This window comes from Berghia stephanieae, chromosome 1 (assembly GCF_034508935.2).
Source record: "Berghia stephanieae isolate SIO BIC M18660-M18661 chromosome 1, UCSD_Bste_1.3, whole genome shotgun sequence".
In the NCBI taxonomy this organism is placed as follows: Eukaryota; Metazoa; Mollusca; class Gastropoda; order Nudibranchia; family Aeolidiidae; genus Berghia; species Berghia stephanieae.
The window spans coordinates 38,836,910-38,860,869 of record NC_088360.1 but is presented as its reverse complement, the minus strand read 5'-3'; the positions used below and the strand labels follow the sequence as shown (position 1 = coordinate 38,860,869).

Below are 23,960 nucleotides of genomic sequence, written 5' to 3'. Positions count from 1 at the left end.
TGAGGTACAGGGAACACCTACTGTCCTTTGGGGACAAGGTTAACAAGATGGGTGTGGACAGAACTGAGACGGCATTGTTGTGTGCCATCAGCATGACAAGTATTGGTAAGTACTGTGAGGAATTATATGTATGAATCTCTCTCTCTCTCTCTCTCTCTCTCTCTCTCTCTCTCTCTCTCTCTCTCTCTCTCTCTCTCTCTATATATATATATATATATATATATATATATATATATATGTCTTTCTATATATATATATATATATATATATATATATATATATATATTATATATATATATATATATATATATATATATATATATATAGAGAGAGAGAGAGAGAGAGAGAGAGAGAGAGAGAGAGAGAGAGAGAGAGAGAGAAAGAGAGAGAGAGCGACTACGGTTGTCTATACATAATATTTTGCTTGCTCTGTTGCAGACATGTGTAAAAACTGGGAGATCCCAAACGGTTGCTTTGGCTGTTATCTGAGTGCATTAATTGTCGTGTCCTGATCCAGTGTGTCATATACTTTATACATTTTTGTAATTTATTCACAACAAATACAAGAAACATACCAGCAAACAAAACTAAGCGTAACCTAAAACGTTTATATTACTATTCAAACATTCATTTAGTGAGAACTGATGATCCAAAGGTGCTCTTAAAACAATAACATAGAAACTCCGTGTATTTGTTTCACTTTGTTAGTCGGAAACTGAAAGAAATTTTTATTCTGAGATAAAACATTCGAGTTCGATTCCTGTTCGGTACAGCAACTAAAAACGAGTGAGTTGCACTCTCTTTGCTATGAGACCGACTGAGATGAAAGGTCAAATGGAGGGCAAGATGGACCGGGGAAGAAATTGGATTCAATAGTCTGATGTCACCTCGCCCAGCAACGGTGGCCATCGTGGTTCTAAACAAAGAAAATCGGTACTTTTTATTCTTCATGCTGGCTAGAACTTTTCATATGTCTTGTGATCAGAATGTGTAAAAGTCAAAACATGATCAGATTTATAATGTTTTTTCCCTCTGCATACGCCTTTATGCTCGTCGGAGAAATATTTCATAAGGGCGTCCGCCATTGTTCGGATAGTTTAGAGCCAGTTACTAAGTTACCATGCGCCATTACGAGGCAAGTGACGTTACGACTGTTGAAGCGTATTGAATGCACTCAGTTTGCATCCTTGGCTCTCTAGTAGATTCGATTTTAGTTATTCCGAAGACCGTATAATGTTGTACATGAATTATGTGACTCCCAGAATGAAATAAGACACCAAATTATTTTGGTTGATAATTTGTTGATATGACATCGAATTGCTGATGACTAAATTAAGTCCACTAAATCATTATTTGAATCAGTCCATCATTATTTTCCCACAAATACTCGGCTGCCTGGAGCATTGGTCTGTTTGAAGTTTCTTGAATAAGGAGGGTTTGATCCAGAAACGTTCCCTGGGACATATTTTGATTGAGTTTTTTTTTTTCGGAATCTGTTACATTCATTTTAGTTTAACATCTTTGTATTTCCACAAAATGTCTTGATGTTTTTACTGGTATACAACCAACGTGTACTTATTTGCAGGTATGATAACCTAATTTGTTGTGGGCCCGTTGTTGTAATGAAAATAATATGTGCGTGTCGTATACAGCGCCTAACACGTATAATCCTATTTTCATCTCAAACAGATTGCCCAGACCTAGTAAAGCCAGACACGGTGTCAGAAGTACAGAATGTTCTCATTGATTCTCTAGAGGCATACATATCAGGTAAGTAAATGACATAAAATTGATATTTGAATGTCCCAAAAACAGCTGTTAAAGTTGTATCGTTTGCTAATTATGAATTATGCATTGTCTACAAACAGATTTGAAATGTAAAGTTCTGAAAACATTGTGATAAAACTGTGAAAAGCGATAAATATAAATGCGGTGATTATTATTAAATCACATAATTGTACCGGGATCAAACCAAGAACACAGATACTACACGAATCTGAGTTCAATGCAGTATTTCATACTTTCTTATATGGGACAGACCATACCCGTCCTTGATTTTTGTTGAATTTAAAGTTGTCAGATTATTTTATTTTGGCTTTTAAAAAATATTTTGGTGACAAAAGCCCTACTCTGTTGTTTTTTCTCCTCATTCCCAGCCAAAAGCCATTCTGTTGGACGATTACAGATTCTTCTTGGCCTGATGCCCCAAGTGCGTTTGTTGACAGTCTGGTACAACAACTTGATGAAGAAGATGTCATTACCTTGTGATATCTTAAACAGTAAGCTGTGTAAAAGGAATTGTCTGAAACGGCATGATGAATTATGACGTAGTCTCAGAAATGTCGGGTAAAAATATATAACAGTACGTACTGCGAATATTGGTAGCAGATGTGGATACAAATATGACGTCTCATAAATAATTTATAACTGGGATAAAAAGACTCACAACGTCATTGTTGAAAAACATCTCTGACAACAGAGGAAATAGCTAATTTTTGCAGGTTATGAAAAAAATTAAGTTAATTTTGTTGTCATTATCAAAGTCGTCGAAGAAGTGGTCATTGTCATCGTCTTCGCAATATCAGTTGTAGTAGTATTAGTAGTAGTAGTAGTAGTAGTAGTAGTAGTAGTAGTAGTAGTAGTAGTAGAAGTAGTAGTAGTAGTAGTAGTAGTAGTAATAGTAGTAGTAGTAGTAGTAGTAGTAGTAGTAGTAGTAGTAGTAGTAGTAGTAGTAGTAGTAGTAGTAGTAGTAGCAGCAGCAGTAGGAGTAATAATAATAGAAGTGGTAATATTACTAATGGCGGAAGTGGTAGTCGAAGTAGTAGTTTAGTAGCGGCAGCAGCAATAATATCTGTAGTGTATTTGTTGGTCAGGTTGATAATGTTGAATCTAAATCTCTAAATATCTAAGAGAACACGTCAAACCTGAGTGTCTAATAGACAAGCTATGTTGTGTATATTATTTTGTGGACACGTATACCGCATTGTTAGACCGAACAATCTGTTTTCAAATTACCGAGTATAAAATTTACAATAATTTTGCTGTGATAGTTATAATAAAGAAGGTGAGGGAAAAACTTTTGTTTTGTCATTTAGCCACAAATATCCCATTACCAAGAAAAGTCTGATGAAAGTAATTTTACTGGATGTGATTTTGACTGTATTATTGATTCCTAATATCATAAGGAATGTTTTGTGATTGTATCTGGAAAAGATACAAACATAAAAATGATATGGGAGAAGAAAGATACTGAATGATAAATATTATGTTTACATATTGTATTTTCCCGTCTATGTATTTTTTAGATTCATTTATATAGCTTTTTTAATTATGGTGCTAAATATCGATAGTTATACTCTGCCATGTATCGTGAAAAATTGAGCAAAATATGTTTATATTAGTTAACCAAGGCAGAAAATTAAATGGGTCATGCACGTTTATTCTAGAGCATTTCTATGACTTACGATCCCCAAGGGTATTTCATTTTCCTATCAGACTATTTGGGATGAAATTTCAATAAGTACAAATTGCAAGTTAGGCGTTCTTCAGGAGGCAGCATGATGCCGAGTTACCATTGATGCCATCATTGTAGAGAACATGTCGCTGATGGAATTCAACACGAATCACAAGTCAACCCACTTAAGATCGTATGAACATACGTGATTACACGCCGTACAATGCAGACTTTATTTATTGGCATAAGATAGTGACTTATGTTACCCATCGCTTCAAATTGGTATTATGCCGGGGTGTACTAGACGTTGGAAACAGACTTGAACATCAAAATGATAAGAAACATGAATTTTTACTGTTTTGCTCCTTAACTTTTCAACTGCTGTACGTGGAAAAACTCGTATTTTAAAATTTGGCCAGAAAACTCTTCCTTCAAATATCGATCGATTTAAATGACCATCATCATAGCAAAAGAGCTCTCAAACTTGGGACTTTGCGAAGTCTCAGGTTTGAGAGGTTTTTTTTTTTTGCCAAGATGAGTATCATTTAAATCCGATGTTTGAGGGAAGAGTTTTCTGGCCAAATGTTTAAATTCTTGATTTTTCAAAATACGGCAGTTAACTTTTTTTTTAAAAACGGTTATTTCTCTTCAATAAAACAAGAAGACTTCACTCATGTCCCATATATTCTTGGCTATAGATTCAGTCTTTCGGCATCTAAATCATCCGACATATGTGTGTCATAATTATACCCCATGTTTCACATTTTGCCACTGAGATAAATGAAGCAGGGAAAAAGGGTAGCTCTATTTGTTTTGATAAGTTTTACTATCTGGAGCTCGACATTGTTTTGGCCACTCTTATAATCGTATACAAATTAGATTCACCAAAGAAGACCGGATGTGACTCAAGACAATTAATTTGCTGTGGCTCTTGAAACCACGAACTGAACGCTTACTCTTTCAGCTCGAATTCAATCCATCTTCATCCGAGGCGACACAATTTATCTATGGACAAGTTTCAAGGGAAACAATCTATCATGCCGTTAATAATTATTTTAGAAAATGTGAAAAAAACAACAATAGGTATTGAATTGTAAGCTTCAATTTATTACACAAAGACATATATTGTGGACGTTTTCCCTTTATCAACAAAACAGAATGAATGAAACACTACAGACGAATGAGATAAAGTGATGGTCACTATATATATATATATATATATATATATATATATATATATATATATATATATATATAGAGAGAGAGAGAGAGAGAGAGAGAGAGAGAGAGAGAGAGAGAGAGAGTTCGTGTGTTATAGGTCTCTTTATGACTGTCTGTAAATACATGAGTCTAATTTTCTGCATGCATTTATTAAAATATAAGAAACCTCAGGGGTTATTTCGCATTAATATTTTGTACAGGAAAGAACAATCATCATGGCAATTCTGTGTATCATCACTATAATTGTACAGTGGAATCCGCAAAAACTCAACTCTTAAAGCCAACCTCTGCTTAAAGTCAACACCCCCTGTTGGCCCCAATATTTTTTTTTATCTAAGTGGAGTTCCATTGATAATTGATAAAGTCAACCTTGATTAGAGTCAACTAATCTTTAGATCCTGCGATGTTGATTTTCAGGATTCCACTGTACACATATTGTATACCTCTACTGCACTCAATGCTTTATTTTACATTTCCTATTCCAAACTGAGATGCACCAATGGTTTAAGGGATAATATTTACTTAAATCTTCCCATGTTAACGTTCCAATTCATATCTTTTAGCGAATGGTTGCCATTGTGCAGGGTAGTAATCCTCAGTCTGGCTTCAACTTGAACACCAAAGAGACTATGTGTGGCTGCATCTGCATAGATTTAGTACTTAACTTACCGACGGGCGAACACAGTAAACTAAAAGAATGATTCATTCTGACCACACGATGCATGCAACGGTGAAAGTGACAGAAGCTCAGCATGAGGCTGCTCAATGGCGTATCTTGAAGGTGGCCTCAAAATTGTCCCTGTATGTCTTGAGATGGCTTCAGGAATGGGTGCTGCTGTCAATATTAATGTTTAATATCAAGTGAATCGAACACGAGAATAACATCGAGAGCAAACATTTTTATTTGGTCACACAGCAAACGTGACAAATCGCCCCAAAACAGTACTATGTCATGAAGGGCCACGTGGCCAAAATTGAATTTCAACTTAACCAGTTAACTGCCGTACTCGAAAAAACATATATTAAAAAATTTGGCCAGAAAACTCGTCCTTCAAATATCGATCGATTTCAATGACCCCCATCTTGGCAAAAACTCTCAAACCAGGGACTTTGCGAAGGTCAGGTTTGAGAGATTTTGTCATGACGAGGATCATTTAAAACGATCGATTTGAAGGACGAATTTTCCGGCCAACTTTTTTAATACATTTTTTTCCCAGTGTACGGCAGTTAACTGGTTAAATTGACCTGAAATGTGGGATTCTAGTGTTATCACATTAAGGAAATATGGCCATTGTCTTCGATAGGACATGAAGTTAACCCAAATTTAACATTTTTGATTGTAAAATATTTTTTAAAGAATCTATTTCAACCCGATATAATATTGTTTTGAAGTTTTTTTGTTTGTTTTTTTTTTGTTTGTTGCTTTAGGTCTCTTCCAACACAATTGAGGTTATATGAGAGACCGCTGAAACAAAAAAACAAGCAATCTAACAAAAATAGTACAAATGTAAATCAAAATCATAACCTAAAGATATCATAAGCTAAATTATAAATAACCAAGAACAAACAGGCAGAAGATTTACAGAAAAAAAAAAATATCCCCTGTCAAAAATACAATCACAAACCAAAGAAGCAGGATAGGCTAGTAAAGAGAAGAAGAAATGACATCACTATCGGATCGTATACCCATGCGAACATCATAGGTATATGATTCAAGGGTGATGCTCCCATCCAAACACCCGCTGTTTTGAAGTGATGAATCACAATTTCACTTATTGTTATTATGTTTGAAGGGTTTTGTTTTTCTGAATTCTACAACTTTTATGTATTATTACTATTTATTTTATTTTTGGTAATTTCATTTCATTAATTTTAATTCTTTTTGGTTAAGGGTGTGTACAACTTTTCGTCCTAATTTTGCTTAATATTTGGGTCAAATTTATGTCTTACGGGAATGATTTTAATCACTGTCTTATCACCCACACAAAAACAATTTTTAACGTCTATTTCAAACTGAAACATCCGTCTCCAACTCACCTCCTTGTCCTAGATAAAAACGCCGCTTCCAATTGGCATCTGGCTCTTTACAAACTATTTACTTTTTTTCATCAATTTTTGAAGCTGCTGTGGTTATTATTTACTATTAGTTTACTTTATTTTTGTTAAACTTTACAATGCGTAAAGGACAAGAAAATGAAACAATATACAATTGAGTGATGCTCGAGTTTACATACACTATATACATTACTCTATATATATATATATATATATATATATATATATATATATATATATATATATATTCCATTTGTATTATAATCATTGTACAGTTCAATGTTAGTCATAGTCTTCTAAAAAGGTCATTTTTCATATTTATATATTCACTTTTTTCCTTGGTAAATTTTGAATGACACTTACACAGCTATGAAACACTTTACCTCAATGATTTAACCGATCAGGTGTAGATAATATGATTTGTCTTGTATATCTACACGATTGTTATTGTTATAAATGTTTGTAAAGAGATGCTATATTACAGGATAGACGTTTTAACATGTAGAATTTTTTAAAAGTAGATTTATTGATACGCATAATGTATATATACAATACATCTTGGTTTATGTGAGTCATAAGAATTTTGAGTCTACATTGTTGATATCATTTATTATTGTATATGTAAATAGTGTAACACACTATATAAACCACAATATTACTTTGTATTAAGTAGAAAGTCCGAGCTATTTGTCTTGAATGTGTATTGAATTAAATATATAAAAACTACTTTTACTATTGCCATAATGCTGTTTTTGTTTATGGTTCGGATAGCATTTTCATTTTCAAATCTTAAAACAAAATCATGTTTCGAACATTTCTGAACCTTTGGTTGTGTTTCAATTCAGAACAAGTGTAATGATGATTATGATGGTGATGATGAATTTATTACTTATTATTAATTATTATCATTATTATTATTATTAATATTATTATTATTCTTGTTATTATTATTATTATCATCATCATCATTATTTTTATTATCAATTAATATCATCATCATAGATAATCATAGATAATGTTGATAGATCTGCATTAGGTATTTGATTATAATTTCGATTTATTAATGAACATCATTGCACAAAGCAATAATAAACACAAACGCATTAATGCCTACATTCGCCCTACATTCGCACATACACACAAATACACACAGGCACCCTCACTTCCACACACAAATGTGTGCGCTCATGCAATGTGATTATGAATATGGGATTAAAGTTTGAAGTATGGGAGGGGGCCCTAAGCTCGATACCGTATGGCCTATCAAATAGTGTCGAACTTAAAGCCATCCTCCTCTAGTTTTAAAACTCCTAGTTTGAATCGTGCCATTAAATCCTCCATGAGATTTCACAAAGAGCAATCAAAGTAGAAGAAGAAATTATTGTCTCATTTTTAACAATTGCTTTGCTGGGTTATTATTTACCAAAAGACCACTGTGAATGTTTTTGATTTGACAGTTAATACGTGCCATTTTATGATTTTCTTTTTGGTTTGTTTTAATGTGAATATCATGTACTTTTAATATATTATTTTATTATGAAACTTTACTGAAGCAAATTTTAGGTGCTGTTTACATTATGTGATTAAGAGAGTGGGAGAGTGCAGATAGGATGAAGAAAAAAAGTATGTGAATGTATGAGAGAGATATAGATGGATCGATAGATAGATAGAAAGAAAGATTGATAGATAGATAGATAAAATATTTCAAGTATAATCATAGTTGATCATTATTATACTTGAAATATTTTATAAATAGCTCCTTTTATAAATAAGTTGAGCACTATTATTTCATGGTTTTTGTTTTTATAATTCATAGATAGATAGACCGATAGATAGATAGATAGATAGATAGATAGATAGATAGATAGATAGATAGATAGATAGATAGATAGATAGATAAAAGGATAGATAGATATACATATATAAAAAAGATAGATAGATTGGTGGATAAGTATATAGATATAAAGAGAGAGAGAGAGAGAGAGAGAGAGAGAGAGAGAGAGAGAGAGAGAGAGAGAGAGAGAGAGAGAGAGAGAGAGAGAGAGGAATACAACATTCCACACAAGTGATGGCATTTGAAAGATTTAAAAAGATTTGAACTAACCATGCCGTTGTGCACATTGTATATTACCCCTAGATAACGAGCAATCCATTGTTTTATGTTCGAAAGTGCCATGTTTTAAAGTTGAGCCATTTGCCAAAGAACTTCGTTTTATTAAAGATAAAGACATTACTGTGCCATTTATTATACATAATATCTAACATTCATTTTATAATTAGAAAACACTAATTATAACGTGTTTTTTTTTTCTTGGTGATGTATTTTCATCATTAATACGACACAAAGTTTATAAACCACCCTATATATATATTATGGTAAATATATGCATATTTCTTAGCTGTACTGTAACAATAATAATAATATATGGTATTTATATAGCGCCTGTAACATGTAATGTTGTCTACTAAAATAGTCAAATAACCGCCATTGACAACTATATTTCACACGATAAATCAATTTCTTCTGAATAGAGTAAAGCAATTCGATTTTTGTAATTACCAAGGATTCAGTCGTGTTGTGTTCATTTCTGCTTTATCTCTACGAAACATGTGTAAAATAATAATAGCCACACCAAAATCTTCAATCAAGCTATTTGAAACATTGATCAGATTGTCTTCTGTTATTTAAAGACACCTAAAGTGTTGGTTTACAAACAAATCCTGTTTCCGGCTTGCCATGCTATTGGATAAATTTGGAAATATAAATTAAAAAATAAAAGATAGAGATAATCCTTTAAAAAAATATAGCTACTGATGAAAAACTCAAGATACTGTGTCATTCACAAGTTTTAAAAAGCTATGAAACTGGCTGAAACAAATTATTGATAAAGAGCCCTGGATATCCCATCTACAGATTATCCTCAGAGCTTGAAGATCTTTTTAAATTCATGATCACAGTAAAGCTAACACGATGTTTTGGATTTTCCCCTTCATTATTATTTTAAGAAAGATACAATAAAGAACACTTTTAAATTTTAACGGATATTTTAAAGTCAAACTATTATTTTCTTCTAAATAATATTATAACTTGATTATGTAAAAGATCATGGTAGCCATTGGACTGATACTGCTGGAATTGGCAAAAACAGTTTGGGACTGCTTTCATGATTAGTCTTTGGCTGTAGTTGTAGTTGGGGAGGTCAGAATCAATACATGCTAAAATACACAGACACACATCACAAGAAAAGGAGTTAATGTCTAATTTTTAAGGGTTCAAAGGAAAAAAATAGCAAATCTTGATGATGGTACAGTTAAACAGTTGTTGTGAAAAAAGTAATAATTGCCGACAGTTTCGTATTTCTAAATTAATGACACAAAAACAGCAATTTATCAAAATCGCTTTCTTTGTGAAAGGCACGGTTTGATTCGGACCTCAAGCAAAATTATTAATCAACTATTCTTACACACACATGATTCTAAGATCCCCCATACTGCTGCACAATGGCAAAAAAAACCTTGTAAAAATTTTGGTTAGAAAATGTTTTCTTCTTAGACTTACGACGACAACCAAACTGCTAAGACTAAGAACCTTTAGTGTAGTAGTCTCTAGTTTAAGACTTTTTGACAGTTGGAGTCATCACTTTACAAAAATCGTTAGAATTCTCAAGGTTGGGACTTTTTTACAGTTGGGGTCTTCTCTTTACAACTTTACAATAAGACTTTTTGACAAGTTGGAGTTATCACTTTACAAATATATGAAAATCATTAGAATTTTCACGTTTTAGACTTTTTTACAGTTAGGGTCATCGCTTTACAATATATATATGAAAATGGTTAGAATTCTCAAGTTTAAAACATTTTGACAGTTGGGGTCATCGCTTTACAATATATGAAGTAAACATTTTTATGACCAAATTTAATAAAATGTGTTTTGTAGTTGTATGGCCGACTATTTTACAATGATTTTTTTATTCTCTTTTAAAATGATACAATTCATAAATGGTTGTTTTTTTTTTTACAAATATATCATATTTCTGGAAAAAAAAATTATTATTATTATTGTTATTGTTCTTATTATTATCATCATCATGATCATTTTATCAGGATTATTATTATTTATATCATTACCATCCTCCTCTTCCTCCTTCTCAACCTCATCATCACCATTATTATTATTATCTTCATCATCATCATTATTTTTCCTATATGTAATTCGATCTCCATTATTCAGGGAATGTGTTATTTGTATATAGCAAACAGATCACGCATTTTAACTATAAGTAAAAAGGGGGAGCAGGTAAAAGACATTAGTTTTAATGGTGTTTATGATCAATGCTAGATAAAGAAGAAAGAAAAATACAATTTAAAAAATATCTTCAAAACATCATGTCATTGCTTGACAGAGGTAACTTCTAAAATTCTGCTTTATCAGGCATTGTATATACATTTTCAGATACCCCCTCCCCCTTCCCCCAACACATTCACACACACACACACACGCGCGCACACAATTTCAGATTACTTACAGAAAAGGTTTCCCCATGTAATCATTTTATTTTGTTCCACCTTCTTTTCCGTTCAATAAAAGGGCAAATCATTATTCCAACTATTGAGTTATCGTATTGATTTACTTGTGTTTTCTAATGCCTGATTTTTCCTGACATCATTTAGATGCGACTTTGAGCTACACTACAACCCTCCTTACTTGGCAAGAATGCAGAGAGTGAATCTCTGCTTTCTTTTACTTATACAGGCTTCCCCCCCCCCCCCCCCCCAACACACATACACATACATTACAACTATATCTGTAATCTGAAGCTATGTGGTCTCGTGTTATGACACTCACCTCCGGACCAGAGTTTTTTTTTGTGTGTGTTTTTTTAAGGGTTTTACGGCGCTTGCAACACATTTAGGTTATAGCAGCGCCAGTAAAAAGAAGAAAATGGGACAGTAAAAAGTTCTAGAATTACAATTAAAGCATCCAAGAAAAAGTAAGACAAAGGGGAACTGGGAACAAATAGGGATCAGATGTAGATTCCAAGAGCATACCATCAATGTTCTTAGTGTGAGATCACCAATAAGTCTCATCCGGACACAAGCACGGCCCCCACTAAGAGGAATACACTCAAATGCTTACATTATAAATTAGAACAAATATAATAATACATAACAGAGAGATGATTTACAAGGAAAAAAAATCATCTCCCAAAACAATAACTATGCATTCGACTGTTTCCCTCCCAGCCAGGGCCAGGACAAAACCAAGCAATCTCATTCCAAGACAAAGACAGAATGCAAGTTGGAAAACAGATATAGGGGGATAGAAGACACAATAAGTACCTCCCTGCCCACTATGGGAGGTAGGAACCCCACCCAGGGACCAGAGAGTCTAGGATTTTAGTCCTGCTCTAAGCGGTGCACAGTAGAGTCCTTGGAAAACGCTCATTACTCATATTCTCTCACCCTATTCAGGTGTAAAATGAATACCGGGCTGTTAACTGTCTCTGCCGGAAAAAATTGCAATATCGTCAAACGGGCCTCATCCTTCGTGTTAAGTGTTGTTGCTGGTTAGGGACCCCTTGTAAAGTGCTTTGAGCATGTTTTGTGGATATTGCGCTAGGCAAATGCTCAAGTTTTTTTTCTAAAAAAAAGACCCGGACTTATCATAAAGGTCAGTTTGCTGAAAGGTAAAAAGTCAGTGCATTGAGGGCCATGGGAGAGAAGCACTTTGAAGGTAATGCCATGTTATGGCTATTATAATCGTTTTGAGAAAAACCTCTGCAAAGTTTGTTTTTATTTTGTTTTTAAGGGTTTTACGGCGCTTGCAACACATTTAGGTTATATCAGCGCCAGTAAAAAGGAAGAAAATGGGATAGTAAAAAGTTCTAGAATTACAATTAAAGCACCCAAGAAAAAGTAAGACAAAGGGGAATTGAGAACAAATAGGGATCAGATGTAGATTCCAAGAGCACACCACCAATGTACTTAGTTTGAAATCACCTACAAGTCTCATCCAGACATAAGCACAAAATCCAACAAAGAGGAACACACTCAAATGCTTACATTATACATTCAATATAAAAATAATAATACATAACAGAGAGATGACTTACAAGGAAAAAAAATATCATCTCCCAAAACAATAACTATGCATTTGACTGTTTCCCTCCCAGCTAGGACTCAGGCCAGGGCCAGGACAAAACCAAGTAATCTCATTCCGAGACAAAGACAGATAGCATGTTGGATAACAGATATAAGGGGATAGAAGACACAGTATGTACCTCCCTGCCCGCTAGGGGAGGTCAGGATCCCCACCCAGTCTGCAAAGTTTACTAAATGTGTAATTTTTCATTAAATTAGAATGTTCAAAGAGCAAATTTTACTTCATTTATCATGAAGACCGTTTCCCAAGACCGATTGACATATTACTGTATATGACAACACCCCTTTTGTAGTCCCTAATAAGAATAAACCAGTCAAGCTAAAAATGCAATAATGACAGCTTGTGACACTTGTGACATAATCGTTTTATTGACTTTAAAAATTTGTTTTTGTTTTTAAGGGTTTTACAGTGCTAGTGACACGTTTAGGTCATATCAGCGAATGTAAAAAGGAAGAAAATTGGATAGTAAAACATTCTAGATGTACAGTTAAAAGGACTTGAGGAAAAAGACAAGGGGGAGTGGTTCAATTAGGGAACAGATGTAGATTCCAAGAGCTCACAATCAATGTAATTAGTTTGAGATTACCTAAAAGTCTCACCCAGACACCTGCACAAGATCTCACTAAGAGGAATACACTCAAATGTTTACAAATCATATGATAAAATTTTAAAAATAACAGTACATAACAGAGAGATGATTTACAAGGAAAAGAATATCATCTCCCAAAACTATACATTCGACTGTTTCCCTCTGAGCCAAGGACTCCAGCCAGGGTCAGGACAAAACTAAGTAATCTCATTCCAAGACAAAGACAGAAAGCAATTGGAAAACAGATACTGGAGGATAGAAGACAGAACAAGACCTTCCCTGCCCACTATGGGAGGTCGGGAGCTAAAAAAAAATTTATCGGAGGTCAAGGTAAGCAGTCATTTATTGAAAAATTAATGACTTCTGATCTTCACCTTTTAAAATATTTTTTCCATCTCTGCATCGAATGGAAGTTGTGTTGAATTGATGACTTCTGACCTTCACCTTTTAAAATTATTTTCCATGCCCTGCACAAAACTGAACTTGTATTGACTTGGTTCACAATAACTCATTACGTCATTTAAATAATATAAACAAAGGGGAATAATACGCAACAATGTGAATCTTTGTTGTTGTTTTGTTTACAATTTAAATTAAACAAAAATCTACTTCTAATCTCAGCTTACTTGAAAATTATATCTATTTTTCTCATATTTTCATATTTACCGATTTTAACATTGATTTTATAGGAAATTGTACAACTGGAGTGTTAGAATAGTTTTCTACCAATATTGAATATTTCGTAACCTCGGAGATAGCTCTCCCAAACAGTCCGAAAATCCACTAAAGGACAAAAACTGTATAATATTGCTTTTGCTGTAGATGATTCAGAATTATAACTTTTATTAAATACTTTTGTGAGGATTAATCAAAATAACAGACTATATATATATATATTATATAGATGAAGATAACATGGTTTTTATTCAAAGAAAAAGAAAATATAAATATAAGACAATAATACCTTTTGATATCTTTGTGGAAACCATCGACTAAAATAAAACAAAACCTTATTTAAACTTTTATTTGTGAAGTGACCTTGTTTTGTTTGTTTTTAAGGGTTTTACGGCACTTGCAACACATTTAATTTAGGTTATATCAGCTCCAGTAAAAAGGAAGAAAATGGGATAGTAAATAGTTCTAGAATTACAATTATCAGATGTAGATTCCAAGAGCATACTACCAATGTACTTAGTTTGAGATCACCTATAAGTCTCATCCGGACACAAGCACAAAATCCAACAAAGAGGAACACACTCAAATGCTTACATTATACATTCAAAATAACAAATATAATAATACATAACAGAGAGAAAAAAAAGAAAGGAAAAAAAAAATCATCTCCCAAAACAATAACTATGCATTTGACTGTTTCCCTCCCAGCTAGAACTCCGGTCAGGGCCAGGACAAAACCCAGTAATCTCATTCCAAGACAAAGACAAAAGGGATAGAAGACACAGGATGCACCCCCCTGCCAACTATGGGAGGTCAAGAACCCCACCCAGGTGAAGTGACCTAGAATGAACCCAAAATGATTTAGATAAATATGTTTACTTGACTCTCAGGTGTGAATTAGTACTTGGTTATAATAGGCAGTGATGGATTTAAGGGTCTTTTATTATCCTCAATGGATGACAAATGATTTCTTTTAAAAAACCTCTGAAAATGAGTGGAGTATCTCATCTCACCTAAAACGAACCATGTAAATGAGCAATCAAAACATCTCTTTTAACTCTACCCTTTCCTCTGCAAGTGTATGGTACCTTTAGGGCATCCATTCAAATAATAATATTTCTGTCTTGAGAGAAAGGACCTTCAGTGGCCTTCTTCCTTAAGACAGGAAAAGCTGCTGAGGTGTGAACTGAGGTGTGAAAACCAGACATTTGGCAACCCTGGTAAGGGTACTTGTACAAAAAGGATGTATGACAACAAATTTGTACTGTACAAAGTGGAAATCTGGTTCCATGTGGCTTGCTGGGGGAATAAATACAGCTCATTGAGCATGGTGTATTAGTGGAAATTAACTATGTTAAGTTAATTTATACGTCTATCAATTTTATTCATTGTTGTGAATAATATTAATATTTAATAAAATTATGAAAGACACAGGAATGTTCTGATTTATTAATACAACAATTAATAATTATACAACATTTTAAGGAAAAAATTAATAGTATTTTTGATCATAGAGATGTTTCTTTGAATTATGATAAATAAAATTTAATCCAACATAATACTTAAGATATGGAAGATGGCAGACAGAAGTGCTTGTAATGATGAATTGTCAAATGTCTTTAGTTAATTCTTTCCACTTAAACTATAATGCAAATGTTGCTGATTAAAGCTTGAAGAAATAAATAACAATAATCAAATTGAATGGAAGTTTCAATTTAATTGACGGTAACAGATAATATGGATGCTTCAGGTTTCCCCTTTGTCAACAAAACACAATGAGAGAATGGTGTCGCTAAAGCGATTGCCAAGGCGACGTCATCCTCTCATTTCCCACTCGTGTTTTGTTGATAAAGGGGAAACCCGAAACATCTGTATCATCTGTCTTCGTTAATTAATTGCCGCTTCCATTTAATTTGACCATTGTTATTCATTCCACTTAAACTGCAAAACAAAGGTTTTTGAAATGTTAGAATATAATAAGCAATGATATGCTTTAAGAAAACCCCGAAATAAAGATGAGTAATCCTAACATCACCAGGCCTATATTTTGACATGAAATTCACCAATTTCTATGATGAGATTTTGTAACCAATAATACAAGCAGATTAATAAGACAATATAACAACTTTTACTTTGGCAAAAAAAAACAACAAAAAAACAATAAACAAGCATCTGGTATGGACTACTGAATCAAATACCAGTAATTAATAAAAATAAATTTGTTTAAAGCCTCCTTAATCAAATAAAAGGTCACAGTTGGTTATGACTCATAAAGGAATGCAGATTTATAAAAATGAATTCATATTGCATATTCCAAATAGTATTAAAACCACCATATCACACAAAACCTAAATGAACCCAGGGATTTACAGTCATCTGTATGATGCCGGCAACATCTGTGGATCAAACCTATGTCTGAGGTAACTGTAAACCCACTGGACTTTCTCAGATGAAAGACATCCTTTTTTCTGTAACACAGCTGCTGGGCTATCGAAAAAAAAGAAGATAAAATCATTCTATTACTAAATTGAGAGGTTGGTAGCTAAAAGCACTAAGTAAATCGTCTAGAATATTTTTTTAAAAACTGTATGAAAAGTTTTAAAGTCTTGTGAATTCTGTATTATATGAGAATCATCTAACCTTATTATGGAGGATTTTATTTGAAAATAGTTAACAGTAAAATTAGCAGTAAAATTGCAGGCTTTCGAGTCACTAATTTTTTTAAAATGAAAAGTTAATAAGAAAAAAAATAATTGAGATTTTATATAGCACAACATCCACTTTACTAGGGGTCCCTAACAAACAGCAATACTTAACATATAGGACAAGACACGACGCCTATTAGGTGGTATTACACTTTTTTTCAGAGACAACACTATTAACGGTTCAGGTATTCATTTTACACCTGAGTATGGTGAGAGAATGTGAGTAAAGAGTCTTTTCTAAGGACTCAACTGTGCACTGCTCAGAGCGGGACTCAAATCCAGGCCCTTCTGATCTGAAGGCGAGTGTCATACCACTAGACCACAAAGCCGCACAGTTTTATTCTGTAATGACTTTTTCCATTCCACGTAGATGCTCAAGAAGACCATGTGATACTGGTAAAGTGGTCTGCTTAAGTAAGTGAATGCTTTAAATAACAATAAAATATGATTCTAGACAAATCATACAAATGAAATTTGTTTATTCATCTTAACAACGCCACAACCACATTATCTCATTCGTCTGTAGTGTTTCATTCATCCTATTTTGTTGATAAAGGGGAAACCCGAAACGTCCATTCTATCTGTTTTTTTTAATATTAAATTGAAGCTTACATTCAATTTCACATAGTTATTTAATAGCACTGATAGGACATTTTCATGTTTGCATGTATAAACATGGTCAAAAGTTAAACAATTGGGGCAAATGCCAATGAAGGTGAAATATAAGTTTAACATTATATGTAGGAGTACCACTCACCTTGACACAATCTCTGCCAAGTTGTTGTATCTGTGGACCAGGTTCAAGGCCTCCATGACATTGATTTGTGGGATGGACATGACAAAATTATACATCTGGAAATAAAAACCAAACATTTATAGTTGTTAAAATGAAACTCTACCTGTTTTCAGGGATCTTGACTGGTAAAAATCTAAACTTAGATGAATTAATTAGTTCCCTCAAATACATATACCTTGTACTATAAATGCATACCCCTCTAACCCAAATTACGAGCCACAACTTTTCTAAAAATTTTAACCCTTTCAACTTGAAATCCATTTCCACTGGTCTCAAATCAGAGGAACATTTTGCAGCTTTTACATTAATATGCCCCTATTAATGGCAATACTGGTAAAATATATATTATATGCATTAACATACACATCAGTTGACACTATAAAAGAAGAAAGATTTTATTTAAGAACCAACAAATATGGATAAGGCCATTGCAACTTATTACAATGTCTTTTTAATATGCAGAGATAGGGGCAGCATTGCTCAGTGATACGGTCTTTGCCTCGTATCCGAAAGGTACCGAGTTCGATCACCCACCGCTGCACAGTGTGGCCTTGATCAAGTCACCTCGCCCTAGCTCAATTCGCGGCGCTGCACTGCAGCTGATGCCTGGGTTATGCCAGTCTTCCCTTGGGATAGACCCTAGAGGCAAATTTCCCCTATGGGATGAATAAAGGGAATTATATATATATATATACATATATATATATATATATATATATATATATATATATATATATATATATATATAATATATATATATATATATATTTCTTCTTCTAGGTTCCATGCCTGGTCCAAGCTTCGGATACTGCATGAATTATCTCTCTCCATTCCTCCCTGTCTCTTGCTTTTTCAAACAGCTCTTGGATTGTTAGGTTGGTGAAGCCCTTCAGTTGGTCTATGAGTGTTTTTCTTTGTCTCCCCCGGGTGCGTTTACAAGGTATTTTTCCACAACTTGCCAGGTATTCATTCTTATCTTTCCTTACTATGTGTCCGAAAAAGGATAGTTGTCGATCCGCTATTAAGGGCATTAGTTTCCTTTGTTGGTATGTTTGTTTTAGCACTTCTTCGTTTGTTTTGTGTGCAGTATGCGATATTCTCTGCATCCTTCTCAAGCACCACATTTCATATAAATTTTTTTTTAATTTTTTTTTTTTTTTAATTTTTTAATTCTGATGTTTTTATGTTTTTTACAGGTTTAGCGGCACTTGCACCATATTTAGGTCATATCAGCGCCAGTAAAAGGGGAAAAGGGATAGTAAAAAAGTTTTAGAATTACAATTAAAGCACCCAAAAACAGGTAAGACAAAGGGGAATTGGTTCAAATAAGAAACAGGTGTAGATTCCAAGAGCACACTATCAAAGTACATAGTTTGAGATCACTAAAAGTCTCATCCAGACACCAGCACAGGTTCCCACTAAGAGGAACACACTCAAATGTTTTACAAATCATTATAATACAAAGTTACATAATACAGTGCATAACAGAGAGATGATTTACAAGGAAAAAAAATATCATCTCCCAAAACTAACTATACATTTGACTGCTTCCCTCTCAGCCAGGGCATCCGGCCACGACCAGTACAAAACCAAGTAATCTCATTCCAAGACAAAGACAGAAAGCAAGTTGGAAAATAGATATAGGGGGATAGAAGACACAGTGAGTACCTCTCTGCCCACTTTGGTTTTTATTTCTGAGGGCCTTGACCACCAGCAAATTTGCATAGTGGAACAAATAAATATAGAAACTTGAAATAGTGGAAATCAACTAAACAGCGGAAATTGGAGGCCCGTGCATTTCTTGCTTTGATTCAGCATAAAATCATGAAATGTGAGCATGCCTCAACTTGTATAATAATAAATAATAATTCATACGACAAGAAAGTGTAAATAAATGATGACTAATGAATAGATAATGTCCATAAATGCTGATAAACAGGTCAATGACCAGGCCTCTTTGTAAGCTACAATTAATACAGCCAAACTTGCATATAGCAATCATGATCAGTTTCCAACCAACACAGGTTTCTTGGGCCAGCTCGCTGGTTTGTACAAGTCAAATTATCAATTGTGATATCAAGACTAAATAACATAATTGGACTAATAATTCCTGATAGAGAAGCCAAGAAGACATTAAAGCTGGAATTAGAATAGTACAACAATCTTTTGCTATCCTTGCCAAAAAAAAAAAAAAAGAAAGGAGCATGCAGTGCCTCTACCCTTTCCATGAATCTTATTTTCTGATATTTCCATAAGATTTACAATTCACTTCAGATATTTAAATGAACTGACCCCCTCTTTCTTGGGATTTAATTTGGTAGGGACAGTGAGATGCCTGCCTTTCCTCTTCTCTGCCTGACAAAGCTCCGACAAAAGAGATGCTGTTTGTTCTGAAAAAGAAAAGAAAATATATTGCTTAAAATAGCATTTTAGTCATTAAAAAAAAACAAACAAAAGAAACATCTATAATTCAAACCAAAAAAAAAAAAAAAAGAATTAGAATTACTGCCTCTATTGAATACTTATTAAGGAAATTTCAGAGTGCTTCAAAATACAATCTATTAGTGATGGAATATGTAATATTGAAATATCCTTGAAAGCATTACAGAAATCTAGTGTAGAAAAGAAAACTTTGACAATATTCTGTATCTTTAAAAATCAGCTTCCTTGAGATTAGGGCCAGAAGAATGAACTCCTGATTTCCTCATAACCATTGCGTACAATTTATGAAATATGTCAAGAGAACATAAGAAATCAGACCACTGATCTCCTATGCTCCTTACATCTTTTATCTTACAATCTTTTATCATTTACTTTTTCAACACTGGAACATACACTACATTTCATATTCAATCTAGTCAGAACTCATAATATAGTCATATTGTGAAAGCCTTTATTAAAAGACAAGTCTTAGTGAAAAACTACAGTATAAGAATGTATTGTTTTTTTTCAAAACAAAGTCTGTGTCTTCTATTTGTGTGTGAAGTGTGGTAATCATGTGACAATAAGACATTATACCAAAATAGACAAGTCAAAATTTGCTATAAAAAAAAACAATATTAACTGAAACTCCAAGGATATTGAAATTAGTGACTTAAATGCTGGTTAAATATTAAAATATTTGAAAATCAATAGGTCCTTTGGAATCACATTCTTCCAAGACACATATATTGTCCTCTTTCCTAAACCAGTTAGCTGGTACAGTCCTGTGGAGCTTAGAATCACATCGTTTCCTTAACACTCTTTATTATCATTGTTGCTAAATGCTAAATTCCACAAAATCATTCATTTTATATAGCACAATATCCACTAAATGTGCTCAAAGCGCTTTACAGGGGGTCCCTGGCCAACAGCAACATTTAACATTTAGGACGGGACATGATGCCTGTTAGGCGAAATTACAATTTTTTTCGAGACAACGCTGTTACAACAAGTACTCATTATACACCTCAGTACAGTGAGAGAATGTTAGCAGTAAAGAGCCTTCTCCAAGGCTCAACTATGCGCCGAATGAGGCTCAAACCCAGGACCTTCCGATCCGAAAGCGAGTGTCATACCACTACACAGCCGTTTTTTCCTACCTGAAGAGTCTGTGAAATACATTTTCACTCCAGTCTGTACAAGGCAGGCCATAGTTCGATCCAAATATTTACTATGGGGTCTGGAAAATATATACAAGAAAACAAGAATGATTGTTATTTTGTCTATCTCCTCCAGGTGGCTTCCTTCTCCTCCCCTTCTTCTTCTTACGTCTTCCTTCTTACCACTGCTACTACTTCTTCTACTTCTTCAAATAAACTGACTTACTATTTCAGACATTACTATCGATGTTGCATATCCAGAAAATCTTTCAAAATTATGGTACCCTCCTGATAGTCTGTAATCCATCTTTAAGGTCTCAATATTCCTCAAAAGCTTGACACCAGCAAGTAAGTTGTTCCATAAGTAGAATGAATATAGGAAATATCAAAAAGGATGACTATGAATATCTCTTTAAAGTCATTTAATTCTTTATAATGTATTTTAGCACCAACCCATAATCTATGATGAGGCCTCATTATTGTCATGAATTGACTCTTGTTAAAATGTTTCTAGAATTTTCATCACGGCCGGAACAACATGTATGTATATATGTACATATGTTTTTTTAAAAAAGTATATACTGCATTGATAAAATTCAAATTAAGAAACTAGGGAGCAGGCATTATTGTAAGATAAAGATCTGAACAAGTGTATATGAAAGGTGCCAGACTACTGATTACTGGTCAGACATACTGGACTGGGGATCGAACCTCAGACCTTATGATTACCGGTCAGATGTGCTACCTTTACATATATTAATTATGGTAGCAGGTCTGCCTGGTAATCAGAAGGTCTGAGGTTCGATCCCCAGTTGAGGTGGACTGATTTTTTGGGAAGTTTTTTTTCTTTCTTGCTTTGCCTGGTGCCTTTCATACACACTTGTTCAGATCTTTATCAATAAAATTCAAATCAGTAGGATGGCCCAAGTCAAGTCCTACAAAATATGCACAGCTTTTGAATAGAAGAAATATGGATATGCTTTTTTATATTCTGTTTTGACAAATAATACGGTGAGATAATAGCCTTAAGTAATTGAGCATATAAAATAAGTATTTTGCAGAAACTATATCACTACTTAAAAGTGGCAAATATCTAGTGTTTGGCTATATTTCGTGTAAATAAATTTATATCAACAAATTTGCACAAGGATATTGGAAATTCCCAAAGTTCAATATAGTGGTTAATGAACTTTATAACTCTTTATTTATGAACAGCTACATTCTATCAAATTTCTTACGATGTGAATTTTCTGTTTTTCTCCTGTCCTGTCTTGAGTTTGACTTTGTCAGCTTCAATAATCATAGCACATTTCCGGTACAGGGTCTGCATCTCAGATAGTCTGGCTATCAGCCTGCTACGGTGGGTACCATTAGAGAAGGCTGAAAAACATTAAAAAACGGATTGTTTTCAACAACATTTTTTCTTTCTTTTAATTCTTTTCTAGTTCGTTACTAGAATAAATCCTCTTTTTCCATTGAGATAAGAGGTTTTTCCGGTTTGTCTAATCAGAGGGGGAGAAGGGGAGGGGGGGAGAGACCATTTGGTAAAATGAATTTATTTTTTGTGATTGTCATAGTTTCAGAGTTATTTTAAACTGAGAAGAATACACTGTAGATAACTACCCTCACCAACCATAGGGTTGTAACAGTGATGACACCGTTTGTATAAAATATACACTGTTTCCTTGTTTGAGAATTCAATAGTAATTATGAGAACTGAGAACTCCAACACAGAATCTTCGATGAATAGGAGACACTCAGTTACCAAAACACATTCAGAGAAATAGATCACAAGAACAAAAATTAAAAACATTTTTCTGTATCACTTGCAGGCGTGCCAAGCCAAACAGTACCATTTAACAAGTAGGGCAAGACCTGACACTTATACGGTGCTATGACAATTTTTTTCCCTACAGAGGTGATATATTTACAAGCCAGGTACTCATTTCAAATCTGAGTATGGTGAGAAAAGGTGATTAAAGAGACTTTTCCAATCAAAGACTCAACTTTGCATTGTCTACAATAGGATTAAAACCTTGGGAGTTTTTGGTTTATGCTCAAATTTCATGTCTTTGGACCAGAGCGCATACAAAATAAATCCCTGTCCACTTCTCTCCAATGGCCTTACATGAAAGGACCCCAAATGGGATGGCTGGGGCTTAACTAAGTGCCAATACAAGGAGAGAAAGACAGATAGAAACAATAAATTGAATATATGACCGCTTATCAGTAGCTCAATCAACATTATACAATCAAAAAATGACAATTTTGATATTTCCAGTCTCTATTATGCCTAAATACGCATTTGAATAATAACAAAATTTCTAATAAAAATAATTTGAACATTTATACAGCTTATTATTATATACTTCTTTGCACTTCAGATTACAAGCCAACTTTTGTCTCTTCCGTCAAGAGAAAATAAACCAAAAGAGTAAAAGTAAACGAGAAAAAAGAAAGAGAACTCACCTGACCAATATAATCTATCCACAACCAGGTGGTTACTGAGCACGTAGTCACAAGATGATAACTGTTTGGCCGTTACAGTAACACTGTGCTTCAGTCGTAGGGCAGATATCACATCCTGCATAGAAAAGTAATATTGATGGATCACACTAGTTTGTGGCTCTATTTTTTTAAAAATTTCAATAAACATCCCAATTTACTATGACAGTTCTCTCTAACGTTATTTTCCTTAGGTTTAAACAAAAGTTGTTACTC

The 23,960-nt window shown here is 33.7% G+C and overlaps 2 protein-coding genes across 3 annotated transcripts in view; one reads left to right on the top strand and one right to left on the bottom strand.

Moving 5' to 3' along the window:
- The window catches only part of LOC144974063 (uncharacterized), a 155,695-nt gene extending 152,245 nt beyond the window's left edge, over positions 1 to 3,450 (top strand). The window contains exons 8-10 of one of the 2 annotated variants that reach the window (XM_078916962.1): positions 1 to 105; positions 1,690 to 1,770; positions 2,157 to 3,450. The exon at positions 1 to 105 is cut by the window's left edge and continues 156 nt beyond it. In XM_078916962.1, coding sequence (XP_078773088.1) covers positions 1 to 105; positions 1,690 to 1,770; positions 2,157 to 2,326 — 356 coding nt within the window. In that variant the 3' untranslated portion in view covers positions 2,327 to 3,450. The remainder of the gene's footprint in view (positions 106 to 1,689; positions 1,771 to 2,156) is intronic. The other variant, XM_078916955.1, reaches the window with a different exon arrangement.
- Positions 3,451 to 16,433: 12,983 nt separating this feature from the next.
- Positions 16,434 to 23,960, bottom strand: part of LOC144974054 (uncharacterized) — a 36,487-nt gene continuing 28,960 nt past the window's right edge. Inside the window, exons 24-29 of the mRNA XM_078916945.1 lie at positions 23,709 to 23,823; positions 22,478 to 22,619; positions 21,240 to 21,319; positions 19,951 to 20,048; positions 17,620 to 17,714; positions 16,434 to 16,644 (exon numbers count right to left, since the gene is read on the bottom strand). Coding sequence (XP_078773071.1) covers positions 16,530 to 16,644; positions 17,620 to 17,714; positions 19,951 to 20,048; positions 21,240 to 21,319; positions 22,478 to 22,619; positions 23,709 to 23,823 — 645 coding nt within the window. The 3' untranslated portion in view covers positions 16,434 to 16,529. The remainder of the gene's footprint in view (positions 16,645 to 17,619; positions 17,715 to 19,950; positions 20,049 to 21,239; positions 21,320 to 22,477; positions 22,620 to 23,708; positions 23,824 to 23,960) is intronic.